The 14,253-nt window shown below is 53.2% G+C and overlaps 1 protein-coding gene across 6 annotated transcripts in view; it reads left to right on the forward strand.

The window, feature by feature from the left end:
• The window catches only part of Iffo1 (intermediate filament family orphan 1), a 16,957-nt gene extending 8,840 nt beyond the window's left edge, over positions 1-8,117 (forward strand). For all 6 annotated transcript variants that reach the window (XM_028754396.1, XM_028754397.1, XM_028754399.1 and 3 more), the window contains 2 exons: positions 5,353-5,483; positions 6,799-8,117. In XM_028754396.1, coding sequence (XP_028610229.1) covers positions 5,353-5,483; positions 6,799-6,904 — 237 coding nt within the window. In that variant the 3' untranslated portion in view covers positions 6,905-8,117. The remainder of the gene's footprint in view (positions 1-5,352; positions 5,484-6,798) is intronic.
• The last annotated feature ends 6,136 nt before the right edge of the window (positions 8,118-14,253 follow it).

Here is a 14,253-nt window from a genome sequence, read left to right on the forward strand (position 1 = left end):
CCTTCCTTCTTTCCTTCCTTCCTTCCTTCCTTCCTTCCTTCCTTCTTTCCCCCCTGAGACAGGGCGTCTTTGTAGCCCTGGCTGTCTTGGAGCTTACTCTGTAGAACTTACTCTACCTCTACTGGAATTAAAAGTGAACACCACCCCTCCGGGCTCTCTTTCTTTCTGAGTGTCCTCCCCTCATCCCCTGACTCTCTCTTTCTTTGCAAGATCTTGTCTTTTTGGTTTTTTCGAGACAGGGTTTCTCTGTGTAGCCCTGGCTGTCATGGAACTCACTCTGTAGACCAGGCTGGCCTCGAACTCAGAAATCCGCCTGCCTCTGCCTCCCAAGTGCTGGGACTAAAGGCGTGCGCCACCACAGCCTGACAAGATCTTGTCTTGTAGTCTAGGTTGGCCTCAAACTCCTCCCGGTGCTCCCCCCCCCCACAACCCCTGCAGTAAGACTGTGGTGTGGCAGGAGCTTTAGTCCAGCTTTGCCCCACCAGCTTCTTATCCTTCCGTGGGTCTTCTGCCTTTCCCGTGCATGTGTGTGCGCGCATGTGTGTACACAGATGTACACATATGTGTGTGTGGGCCACAAGACAAACCTGAGTAGTGTCCTTTAGGTGTGGTTAAGGTTGGCTTTTTTGTTTTGTTTTAAGATTTCATTCATTTATTTTATATACAAGTAAACTGTCGCTGTCTTCAGCCACACACCAGAAGAGGGCATCAGATCCCATTGCAGATGGTTGTGAGCCACCATGTGGTTGCTGGGAATTGAACTCAGGACCTCTGGGAGAGCAGTCAGTGCTCTTAGCCTCTGAGCCATCTCTCCAGTCCCCCACCCTATTTTTTTTTTTTTATTGAGACAGGGTCTTTCACTGTTCTGAAACTTAATGAGTAGGCTAGGCTAGCCCGGAGGCCCTGGGCATCCCGTCTGTCTTACATCCTTAGCTTGGGGATTGCAAGGGTGTGCTACTATGGCTAATGTCTTCTTTTGTTTTAAAGATTTATTTATTTACTTATTTATTTATAAATGTATGAGTGCTCTATCTGCATGTACACCTGCATGCCAGAAGAGGGCATCAGATCCTAGCATAGATGGTTGTGAGCCACCACGTAGTTGCTGTAGTTGCTGGGAATTGAACTCAGGACCTCTGGAAGAGCAAACTATGCTCTTAACCGCTGAGCCATCCCTTCAGCCCGAGCTTCTTTTTTATATGGGTTCTAAGATCAAGCTCAGGTCTTCATGCTATGTCGTACCCCTCCCACTGAGGGAGAGATTCCTCAACTAGTTCCTTCATTCCTTTTATTTTTATATTTTATTATTTTTTAAAGATTTATTTATTTTATGTATGTGACTATACTGTCGCTATCTTCAGACACACCAGAGGAAGGCATCCGATCCCATTACAGATGGTTGTGAGCCACCATGTGGTTGCTGGGAATGGAACTCAGGACCTCTGGGAGAGCAGTCAGTGGTCTTAATCACTGAGCTATCTCTCCAACTCCCTTTTTTATTCTTTTGATATAGGCTTTCTCACACACATGTGACCACACATTCGTTCTCCCTGCACCCCCCATTCCCCCTCCCCCTGGAAGGCCAGAAATGGCCATCAGATTCCGGGGAGCAGGAGCTCACAGGTGACTGAACCTGAAGTGGGTTCTGGAAACTAAACTCAGGTCCTCCACCAGAGCAAGGGGTGCTCTTAACTACTGAGCCATCTAAGCCCCCACCTAGACAGGGTCTTCCTGTGTAGCCAGTCAAACTTGAGGCAATCCTTCTGCCTCAGCCTGCAAGGGTTAGAGATGGTTTCTCCCATGCTAAGGGTGGACCTGTCTCTTTGTTTGTCCAACAGAGATAGATGTTGATAATCTCGCCTGGCAGGCAGGCAGAGTTATTAAGATGATCAGATAGAGAAACATGTGGCTCTTAGGACAGGATCTGGCAGGTTGACATGCTGTCGTGTGCCTGTTTATTACTGGGACACCCTAAGTGCCCACTCAGAGGGACTCCTGTCTCCTTGGCTCAGCCTTGGAGCTCTTGGAGGAGTCTCCCTCTTTTGTCTTTTGAGCCTTGGGGCACCGAGTATGAATGGTGGTGGAGCTGGGGTTCAGACTGTCCTGCCAGACTGCAGGCAGCTTTGTTGGACTGCAGGAAGGAGGTCACCATCAGAGGACCGTGGTCAGGGCTGTCTGCATCTTTGACACTGATGTGGGAATGAGGCAGACTTCTGCCCTGGGCTCCCTGCCAGCCCTGTGGTGTGTTCCCACGCCTGAGGGGCTCACTGTGCATTTTCTGAGGGAACTTTGGAAGTAACTTTCCTGTGTCTGCAGTGTTCTAGCACATGTCAGAGGGCCGCGCTACTTTGAGCAAAACCAGAGCTTTTGTTTTTTAACTCAGAATTCCCACCTAGCCAGTGTTCTGCCACCAGCTAAGCTTTGCCTGGGGACAAGTGACCCCCCATCTCCTCCTGTCCCTTCCCGCCCTCGCTCTCCGGGTTGTGCCCTGGGTTGTGCCGGATGGTAGATTTAAGGCTTGGTCTTTTTCTCCTACCATCAGCCAGGTAGGAGTTTTAGCGCAGTGATCAGGGGCTGCTGCCCTTCTGTGGTTCATCCCGTAGACCACAAATGACTAGCTGTAAACAGGATCTGGTGAGGCCGAGAAGAGTACCCTGGGCTGAGACTGTGCTCCCTTGGTAGAATGCCTGCCCACCTCCATGCAGCCCTAGGTTTGATCCCAGAACCTCATGGAACGGGGTGTCGTGGCAACGCCTTTAGCCCCAGTGCTGGGAAGACAGAGGCAGGATAGCCTAGTCTACAGAGCTACTTTCAGGACGGCCAGGGCTGCACAGAGAAACCCTGTTTCAAACCTCTACTCCCCCCCAAAATGGGAAACGTGTCTGAAGCTGTTCCTGAGTTGTATGGCTTCTGTCCTCTCCCAGGACAATGAGCTGAGGAGTGAGGCAGAAGAAGCCTGCTTGGTGGCTTTGGTGGCAGGGTAGCTCCTGGGGTCTACCTGGGCCATCTGGCGGACCTTTGTCTTTATGACCCTTGATCTCAGGGTTATTGAGATAGAGGTTGACCAACCCCTCCCCCATTACTGAATGGTGAAGCTGAGTGGTGGGTGGGGTTTTAGTCCATGGCCCCGCCCCTTCATATCTCCCATCTACCTCTGCCTCTGCCTCTCCGACTCTGGTCTTCCACCCTGAGCCTGAAATTTGAGGGGGGTGACTTGTTGAAGGCATCTTCTAGAATGTGCATTTTCCCCTTCAAAAGTGTAAATCAGGATAACATATGACACTCAAGAGGCATGGCCTTATGCTTTGAGAGACTGTACTGGGGGTAGGGGTGCGTAGGGGGTATGTTTGTATTTGTGGGTGGCAGCTGATCTCTGACCTGGAATAGTGTGTGTGTGTATGTGTGTGTGTGTGTGGGGGGGGATGGCAGGCAGCTGATCTCTGACCTGGAATGTTGTGTATATTTGTCTGTGAGTGTGTGTGTGTGTGTGTGTGTGTAGGTGGCAGCTGACCTCTGATCTTCAGTATCATGTTTTTCTCACAAATGGTACAGTCTGCTGTGGGAACAAGCATGCCTTTCAAGCCATCTCCTCTGTGGCTTACCACCCAGCTGTCCAGCAGATGACCCAGAATGCCAGTGTCCTGGCTGTCCCTGTTGTCTGCTGTGGCTCGCTGCCTTCTTTCTGCCCATTCCCACCCTGTCCAGTTCACATTTGCTGCAGGTGGCTTCCCACGACCTATCCACATGCTTCGAGGCCACTTGTCTTTGCCCTCAGGCAACCAAGCAGATCACCCCATGGCAGTCTGATTCTCCCCATCTGGCCCCTGGTCTTTGTATCACAAACAAAGAGAGGCTGCAGATTGTCTCTGGCCTAGATACTTTTCCTCCTCAGCCTAGTTGTTTTTTTTTTTTTTTGCTGCCTTCAAACCTGGCTGCAGAGTCAGCGCTAGGAGGGATACTTTTCTTGATACAGAGACAACCCACCCCCCCCATTTCTTTTGTGGGGGATGCACCCTGTAATCCCTCAGGAGGGAGGGCTCTCATGTGGGGGAGCAGGTTCTAAGTGAGAAGATGAAGCGGAACAAACCCTACAAACAGAAGCCAGGTTTCCTCCATTGCAGTGAGGCTCTGGGCTATCTCATGGTAAGGTAGCTTCAGCTGAGGGCAGGCTCAGTCACAAAGATGGCCGGGTGAGCAGGGCCCTGTCTGCCCTGTCTGCAGTGGGGTTCTGCCTTCCTAAGGCTGTGACCCTTTAACACAGTGCTTCATGCTGTGCTGGCCCCAACCGTAGACTTATCGCACTGCTACCTCATAACTGTAGTTTTGCTACTGTTATGAATTGTAATGTAAATACTGATATGCAGAACATCTGATATTCAACCCCTAAAGGGGTCGAGACCACAGGTTGAGAACCGCTTCCTTAAAGGACCTGAGTTCCAAGTCCATGAGGAAGGGCAGTGTTGCACACAGAACCAGGGGAGCTGAGCCAGGGAAACCCTAGATGGAGCATGGCATCCCATAGACCCCGCTTCTCCTCATGGGAGTGATGTCACGCAGTCCTGCCTACTGATACCCCCCCCTTGTTATTCTCCACCGTGTTCTTTTGAGAGTCCTGGGAATCGAGGCCAGGACCCATGTTGGGCAAGGTGTCCTCTGAGAGCTGCATCTGCAGACATTTAAGACAGTCTCTCGTGTGGCTCAAACTGGCCTCAAACTTGCTATAGAACAGGCTTACCTGCACCTTCTGATTCTCCTGCCTCCACCAAGTGCTGGGATTATAGATGTGTGTCACCAGGTCCAGTTTATGTGGTGCTGGGGGTCAGACATACGGCTTTGCTGCAGGCTAGGCAAGCTGAGCTGTATTCCAGGTCTTTCTGCACTTGTAAACACTTTCTTAAAAATTAAATAATAATAATAACAACTATTATTATTATTGTTATTATTATTATTAGAGTGTGTATGTGTCCGTCCACATGCCATAGTGCATGTGTGAAGGTCAGATGTGTGAAGGTCAGAGAACAATTTGGAGTTGGTCAGAGAACTCAGGCATCTGACTCATTCTTGGGCGGCAGTAGGAGTGGATTCCCAGGAAAGGGCTGAGTGTGGGGCACTGTCCTGAGCCCTTGCGTAGGCAGACTGAGTCCTGAGCCCTTGCCTAGGCAGTGAGGGCCTGAAGTTAGATCCCCAGTTGCTGTCACCCCTCCCCCACTTCCACACCCTAGGGGAAACAGGCAATTGTAGCTTACTTGTTTTCTGAGCTGCTTGGCCCCCAGGGGCCCAGCTGGGGCTCTAACCCTGCCTTCCCTGAGTTTGCTAACCTTGGTCATCCTCCCTGACCTCACCTCACTGCAGCTGGAACTGGCCACAGCCAAGAACGACATGAACCGACACCTGCATGAGTACATGGAGATGTGCAGCATGAAACGGGGCCTGGACGTGCAGATGGAGACATGCCGCCGGCTCATCACACAGTCCGGAGACCGGTAAGGGCCTGCCCGCAATGGGCTGGAACCTGCCCAATGGCCTGTGAGCAGTGACCAGGTCACATCTTTATCTGTAGCTGTCCTTGGGAGTCACCTGTAGGTGTGACTGGGATTGAAGCTTCTTCTCCCTGCCTTGGCCCAACTCTGAGGGTCTGAGAGCCTAAACCAGACAAGGAACAAAGAGATACAGGGACAGGATTTTATCCAAGTCCAAACCACTATTTATGTGTTTGACCTTGTGTAAGAGTAAATCTGGGGTTTTGGAATATACCTCAGTGTAGGGCCCTATACACACACACACACACACACACACACACACAGACTAAATTTTTTTTTTAAAAGTTCACTGTAGCCGGGTGGTGGTGGCGCACGCCTTTAATCCCAGCACTTGGGAGGCAGAGGCAGGTGGATTTCTGAGTTCGAGGCCAGCCTGGTCTACAGAGTGAGTTTCAGGACAGCCAGGGCTACACAGAGAAACCCTGTCTCGAAACACCAAAAAACCCAAAAAAACAAAAAAACAAAAGTTCACTGTAAATCAGACATAGTGGTATGTGTCTGCAATCTCAGTCTTGGGAGGTGGAGGCAGGAGGATTGTTATGAGTTTCAGGCTGTCCTGGGCTACAGCAGCAACACTTTGTCCCAAAGAAACCAAACAGCAAAAACAACAAACAAGATCCAAGGACCTACAGTCAGTCAGGTGTGCTAGTGCATGTCTGTTATTCAGTGCGTAGACGCAGCCGGCAGTTGGATTACTACAAGTTCCAGGACAGCCTCACCTCTGTCTAGAGTTCCAGGCCGGGCAGGAATGCTTACAGACCCTGTCTCAAAGAAAACAAAAACCCAACCCAGTTCTCCAAGTTACATTAAGCTGTGTGTAGTGTGTATGCTTCCTGGGTTTGTGGCCCCACCCCAGCCACTGTGGAGATAAGAGGATTGCTTGCACCCAGGCATTTGGGATCAGCTGTGACAACATAGTGAAACAACCCCCCACATCCCCCACACACCAAATTACTGCTGGAGGAGAAGCTAGGGCCCTAGTGTGGCCCAGGAAGCTTCTTCATGTTGTGACTTTGGACTTTTCTGATCTCTGAGCCTCTCAGAGCCGTCAGGGTCAGGATAAGAGCGGAGCTCTCAGGTTGAAACTGGAAGAGTCTTTCTTCCCTCCCCAGTCCTGGCCTAGCATCCCCTTGTGCCTCAGAGGACAAGGCCACAAGAAAGCAAGCTTAGAAGCCTCAGCAACTCCCCACCTGCCCCAAGGTGACAGCTGGTGTTTTTTTCTGCTTGCCCCAAGGTGACATCTGGTGTTTTTTTCTAGAAAGTCTCCTGCTTTCACTGCGGTCCCGCTTAGCGACCCGCCGCCACCGCCAAGCGAGACTGAGGACTCCGATAGAGATGTCTCATCTGATAGCTCCATGAGATAGGGGCCAGTGCCTGGTGCCCCAGAGCTCACAGGGCGGGGCGGGGGTCTGCAGGGCTGTCTTCTGTGCCACTGCAGGAAGCCTGGCCTAGGCTGTCCTCCCCAGGGTGACCCTCCCCAGAGGGTGTCTGGAGCTAGGCTCGGCCCCACCCTCCCTGTACAACTCCCATCACATTGGAGCACTCCTGCCTTCCTCACACGTGGGTATCTGCTACTCCTCCATCTTTGGAATGCTGCCAGGCACTTGTGAGCCTCCCTTTTCCGTTTTGTAAGGAATGTGATTAGGGGACCTGCCTGTATTCCTTGGGTATTTTGGGTTTTGTACTGGTGCTAACTGGAACAGATTCATCATGTACCTTTGGATAGGGCTTTGCTCCCCAGTAAGGCCTCGGAGGCTGTGGGGCACTGTGTCCACATGCTCACGGCTGCCCACCTGCCTACTGCACAGTGAACGCGGCTGTGAGGTTTGCCTGGGCCAGGTCACCGCTGAGAGAAGGTGAAGCTGCTGCCCGCACATGGGTGTGGCCTGCACAAGGTTGCAGGTGCTCAGGGCTGTTTCTCCAGTGATCAGCTGAGGGTATGCCTCCATGGCTGTCACTGACAAAACCGAAAGGTTAAGATGTCCCTGACCTAGGGAGACAGGCTCTCCCAGGAGAAGCTATGCAGAGCTGACATTTGAATGGAATCTTTAAAAGAAATGAAGGTGTTGAGTACTTAGCATCAAGCACTTGAGTCACTGTGTAAAGTACTTTCAGATATGGTACCTTCATTCCCATCAGTGAGCACTGGTTAGTCACTGCCCCAGAACCAAAGCACCTACAAGTGCCACACCTGAAGATGGACACGGAACAGCTCAGTGGTTTTAGGCTGCACAGTGCAGTCCCCTCCCTCCATGGATACAATTAGAGTTACTGTACTGGGCGCCCGTCCAATTTTTACCTAATTTAATGTCTGGAGACTGAGAGCTGGGTACAATTAACCTTTGTCTGCAGATAAAGGACAGTTCTTTCTCAAGTGCATCAAGCTCTGAAAGTCAGTCCAACCTGGGTCTCAAAGACTGTACTTCCTGTCCCAGTGTCAAGCCCCACCTTTCACATTGCCAGACACATCAGGTGTTCAGGACAGCAGCCTGGGCTGGCACTTGGTTAGAATGTAGCCCTGGACTTCCGGCACCCAGCTGGATGGCAGAGCCAATAAAGATACATGCACAAAAACTGGATGGCGCCTTCTTCACCTTGTAATCCTCCCTCCCAACACTGCACTAAAACACAGGAGAGGTGATGGGTGTAGAACGTTTATTGATGGTATCTCAGAGAGTAAGGAGGGCTCCCTAGGCCCCTCCTGTTGTTATCGGGGTCCAGGAAGGAAATTGTGAGGGAGATGCTCAGTGTTGGGGACAGGGACTCCTCAGCAACCGAGGGCCTCTCTCTTGCTCTCAGTGTCCTTGCTGGGGTGGGTGGTCCAGGGTTTCTTACTCCTTGGAGGCCATGTAGGCCATGAGGTCCACGACCCTGTTGCTGTAGCCGTATTCATTGTCATACCTAAATCGGAATTGGGACAACTGTTAGTTTGGGCTTTTCTGAGCTATCCACCAGAGGGCACCAAACCTTCAGTTACGCTTAAAAGGTAGGTTTCCATCTGCACATACCAGGAAATGAGCTTTACAAAGTTGTCATTGAGAGCAATGCCAGCCCCAGCATCAAAGGTGGAGGAGTGGGAGTTGCTGTTGAAGTCACAGGAGACAACCTGGTCCTCAGTGTAGCCCAGGATGCCCTTCAGTGGGCCCTCAGATGCCTGCTTCACAACCTTCTTGATGTCATCATACTTGGCCTGGTAAGGGCAAAACCAAGATGACTATTCTTGCCCCAAGTCACCACCATACCAGAGACAAAAGAAACCCAGCTTTCCCTATACATACAGGTTTCTCCAGGCGGCATGTCAGATCCACAACGGATACATTGGGGGTAGGAACACGGAAGGCCATGCCAGTGAGCTTCCCATTCAGCTCTGGGATGACCTTGCCCACAGCCTTGGCAGCACCAGTGGATGCAGGGATGATGTTCTGGGCAGCCCCACGGCCATCACGCCACAGCTTTCCAGAGGGGCCATCCACAGTCTTCTGAGTGGCAGTGATGGCATGGACTGTGGTCTAGAAAACAGAGGCAACAAGTGAGGTCTTGCAGGGCACCCCCTTACCCAAAAGGGATACCCACAAAGAGGGGTCCACTCATGGCAGGGTAAGAAATGCCTGTGCTGTCCCCACTGCCTACATACCATGAGCCCTTCCACGATGCCAAAGTTGTCATGGATGACCTTGGCCAGGGGGGCTAAGCAGTTGGTGGTGCAGGACGCATTGCTGACAATCTTGAGCGAGTTGTCGTACTTCTCGTGGTTCACACCCATCACAAACATGGGGGCATCAGCAGAAGGGGCAGAGATGATGACCCTTTTGGCCCCACCCTTCAAGTGGGCCCCGGCCTTCTCCATGGTGGTGAAGACGCCAGTGGACTCCACGACATACTCAGCACCAGCATCGGCCCATTTGATGTTAGCGGGATCTCGCCTACAGGTGGGGAACAGACAGTTAATGCCACCCCCACTATCTCCTCGAGGTGCCCTGTGCACTTTCTGTACTTACTCCTGGAAGATGGTGATGGCCTTCCCGTTGATGACAAGCTTCCCATTCTCAGCCTTGACTGTGCCGTTGAACTTGCCATGGGTGGAGTCATACTGGAACATGTAGACCATGTAGTTGAGGTCAATGAAGGGGTCATTGATGGCAACAATCTCCACTTTGCCACCAGATGGAGAGCAGAAGGCAGCCCTGGTAACCAGGCGCCCAATACGGCCAAATCTGAGAGGCAAGAAATAGGTGAGTTGGGATCCGAGAACTTCTCATGGGTCTGTTGTCAGCCCTGGATCAGCTCACTTCAGAAAGCAGACTACTGTTGCACCACAGGAGCAGAGAACCCACAGCTGCCTGCTACGCATGTATCACAACAAAGATACACTGTTTAGAAGCTCCTTTAATAAAGCTGGTCGAATGCTTGGTGCAGAACCCAAATACAAACCGTTCCCACCCCAGAAAGCTCAGAGAGATCCAGTTTTATATTCCTTGAGCAGCCCAGGGCTGGCTGGGTTTTATAGCACGGTTATAAAGCGGAGGCCCCTTTCCTGTCCAAGAGGTGATTAGGCGCAAAGCCTTGTCCAGCACCCCGAAGTGATTTTAAGTCTCTTAAGTGGCAGTTTGCCACAGTCTGGGTACAAGCTTGGCACCCCACCCCCCACCACCCATGCCCTGGAAAGCTTGTTCCAGCATGGCTGGACTTCAGGCTACACCCCCTGGACAGGAAAGACCTGTGAACTTACTCATCAGCAAGCTCAAAGGGCAAGGTTAAAGGTCAGGGCGAGCACGACAGGGCCAGTCCACCTGCTTCCTGCAAGTCCCTCTTACTAAGGGCAAAGATTGAGAAAACCAGTGGGCTTTCCAACCCTGATCCCAGGGCTCATTTGCAAAACACCTGTCTTTCCCGGTCAAAAATCAGAGCAGGAGCAACAGATGTGTGTGGGGTGAGCAGGGTGGAGAGCCCAGCTCAGACCCCAGATACAGAAAGGTCAGACAGCTAAATTTAACCTCAGATCAGGGCGGAGCGGGGAGATCTGGTTTCTGGAGGATGGAATGGGGAGAAGGGCAGGATTCTGAGGCGCAGGGACACCCAATCCTCCTAGTGACCTTTACATCCTGGCCTATAGGGCTCGGGTCAATGCCGGGCTGTGATGGAAGTGGAGGTTAAGGAGGAAGGGACTGCTACCACCAGAGCCATTTTGTGGTGGAAATTTTCTTTTCAGAACCACCATGACTCAGCTCCCCTCCCCCCGGCTCGGCACTACACCATAGCTACCTCTGGGAGGTCAAGTGGACCTCTGTAAGTCCACTTCGACTTTCAAAGAATAATCTAGAATATCTATTATGCCCGAGGAAAATTTGGCTCGAGGGCTTTTAAGGCTAGTAAGATGAGCCGGATTGTGAGGTAGAGCTCTCTTGAGAGCACGGAAGCCTTGCATCACCTGGCCAATACAGGATAAAGGACACTCCACCCAGCTGAGAGGAATGGGAAGGTTAGTCACAAGCTAGGAAGGAGGAAGATTTCCTAACGGCGGTCCATTCATTTCCTTCCCGTTTGCAACATGGCGGCGGCCAGTTACGCTAAGGGAGATGATGCGCAAAGGTATGCACCTCACATCCCCACGCCACCGACCCCGAGGAAGGGGGTGGTGGGGGAGGGGCGTCCCTCCTGGCACGTGACTCCTCAGGGCGCGAAAGTAAAGAAAAGAAGCCCCAGCCTGGGGACTACGGGATGGATCCTGAACGGGCGCGTGGGGTTGTTCCTATGACTGAAGACTCCGGGCCGCTCGTCCCCCGCAAGGCGGAGATACAAGAGGCGCAATAGCTGGGGGCCGCAAGTGCGAGCCTTCGCCAGGTCCGAGCGCTGACCTTGAGGTCTCCTTGGGTGCTTCGGCCACCCCATCCACCTCCCCACGTTACTGCAGAGCCCCCGGGTCAGCAAGACCTGCATGCGCAATGGAGCGGGGCCCCGCCCTGGAACTCACCCGTTCACACCGACCTTCACCATTTTGTCTACGGGATGAGGCTGCGGGAGAAGAAAATGGGATTAGCGTGGCCCGAAGGACACCAGGTGGTCCCCTCCCCCCACCCCGCCTCCATTCCCGCCGCGCGCCCCATCACGTCCTCCACCATCCCCTGCAATGCGGAGCCTGGGCTCGGCTTGCAGACCTGCCACCAGCGCCCCTAAACCTGTACAGCTCTCAGTCTCCTTCCCAGTTTCCCACTGTCCCCGGCCTCCTGCGGCCCACGCCGCGTTTTTCACCTGGCACTGCACAAGAAGATGCGGCGATCTCTGGAACAGGGAGGAGCAGAGAGCACCAGGGAGGGCTGCAGTCTGTATTTATAGGAACCCGGATGGGGGGGGGGGAGCTGATGACGCGCGCCCCGCCTTCCGCCCTGCTCATCCAGTCCCAGCTCAAGGGCGCAGAGGCCTGAGCTACGTGCACCCGTAAAGCCGCGAGTAGCTGGGCCTCTCTCATTTCCCCCTCCTCCCTCTCTTTGGACCCGCCTCGTTTTTGAAATGTGCACGCACCAAGCGTGTGGGCTCTGAACTGAGAGGGGGAGGGGAGCTGAGATTGCCCCGCTGAGGAGGTGACCGGGTGGTGTTGGTTCCCAGGATAGGACTGAGGGAATACAGACTATGGACTTAAGGACGAGGAGTCCTTGGAGTGTGCACCAAGGACTTCCAGGACCCAGAGACCTGAAAGCTCCTTCCCGAATAAAATGGGAGAACCTTGAGAGCTGCAGGAACCGGGGAAAAGGAGCAGAAGTGTGGGTCTGCCCGCCGCTGCATCATCGAACCTCTCCCCGTTATTGAAAAGGCTGCGAAAAAGTTGAGGATCTTCTCCTCGTTGTTCTTCGGTAGTGACACAGCAGCGCCCCCCCCCCAAAAAAAAAGAGAGCGGAAGAAAATGCCGGGGTGGGGGGGGATATGAGAGAGCTCTTTTCTTCTCCCGGGCGCCCTTCACAGCCCCATTTCCCCCTCTCCCCTCGGCCTGGCTTGTGTACCGCGCTGTGAGGGCAAGGAGGTGGCTAGGGAAGACGCTTGAAAAGGAGATTGCTACGCCATAGGTCAGGATGCCCTGCAGCCTGGAAACCTGATGATTGAGACTTTAAAAACACTTTGCTGAGTTTACCTGCTGAACCTAAGCTGGGGCCCCGGGGTAAGGGCAGCATCCCTGTTGAGGATTGGGTTGGAGGAGGCTCAGAGGCGTCCTATAGTATCCCTCCTCGGAACCTGAGAGTTGCACCGCCCAGGCTAGGAGACACTGCCCCTTTCACCCACTGCAGCCCCAGGGTGGAGAGCTGGGACGTGAGGGCGGAAGTCCCTCCCCATGTAGGGACGTGCTGACTGGCCCTGGAGCCAGGAGCTCTTCTTCCTTGGCTGCCCTCGTGGTCGCAGGGTGACATCAGAGAGGGGAGAACGCAGAAGGGGAACTAGTACCCCTGAGCCAGAACAGACAAGCCCCTAGCCTCTTCCCACAAGTGGGAGAAAAGGGATTCTTCACTCTGAAGGGTAGGGAGGCTGGAAAGGCTGGAAGGGCTTGCCTTGGGGCACAGCAGCCAGGTGCAGGACAGGGGGACCCTGGGGCCTCTTTGCTAGACCAGTGCAACTTGAGACCACTCCCTGTTCTTCTAGCTGAAGTGCCTATTGCTATGTTTAGCTGGCCTGGTGATAACCTTTGCTTAAAAGGCAGGGAGCACGCTGGGCTGCACCCCAAATCTAGTCCTGGCTCCTTGCCCTCCTGGGATTGCCCTACCTCCTTGGGGCCCCAGAGCCAAGGCTGTGTTTAGACTGACAGCTGTGTGCCCATACCAAGGCTTTCCATGAGCAGGGAGCGGGCCAAATGGACAGGATGGAAAAGGGCGGGAGTGGCCCCAGCGCAGTGCTGGGAGCGGAGGCATCTCACACTCAGCCATATCTCAGCTGGAGCCACAGCGTTAACCCTTTTCCTACCAAGGGCTCAAGAGCCCTTCCGTAGTCTAGCCCTAACCTAGTGGGTTTCTGAGATGCAACTTCCCCTTCACCTCACCCTGTCGTCTATCATTACTGTTCCCTCACTAAGAGGTAGGGAGCATTTCAGCCGCCCTGTGCTGTTGTCATGGCAGCAGAATCAGCAGTTCTGCCTCCTGCTCCAAGTGACTCAGCACATTAAAGAAGGTGGGCAGCACACAGCAGGACTTGTTTCTGAGTGGCTGGACCTCCTACGGACGCCTTAACATAGTGAAGGACTGACTCTTGGGAGATGGACCTTGTCACCTACAGAACTGAGTGGGGGTCATGATCTCTGCCACTAGCCAGGCTGAGTCGTTTGCCAGTCTTCTGGGATGGGGTGGGGTGAAGAGGGACCAAACAAGGTCTAGAGCAGCGGTTCTCAGCCGTGCACTCCTGACATGCTGTGTACCGGGTGTGAAGGAGGGCTTCCTCCTAAGGACTGGGTGCTTGCAGCAGCCTCCTGCCCCACAACTCGGACAGAAATGTCTCTAGGTATTACCAAACATTTTCTGGGGTGCAAAGTACCCCCAGGCCAAGAAGTGCTTATGTGAACCTAGAAACCACATAATTCTTCACAGCAGAGTCTTTGTTGTGCAAAGATGAAGCACCACAGAGAGTCCATGAAGGTGCAGAGATAGCTCAGGATGCCTGGCTTCTCTCTCTGGACCACTAGCTATCTGCTGCCTGGATCTGGGCTAACCATGGAACATAGTAGCCTAGGACACGATGC

Source organism: Grammomys surdaster, unplaced genomic scaffold, assembly GCF_004785775.1.
Source record: "Grammomys surdaster isolate TR1022 unplaced genomic scaffold, NIH_TR_1.0 126013, whole genome shotgun sequence".
Classification (NCBI taxonomy): Eukaryota; Metazoa; Chordata; class Mammalia; order Rodentia; family Muridae; genus Grammomys; species Grammomys surdaster.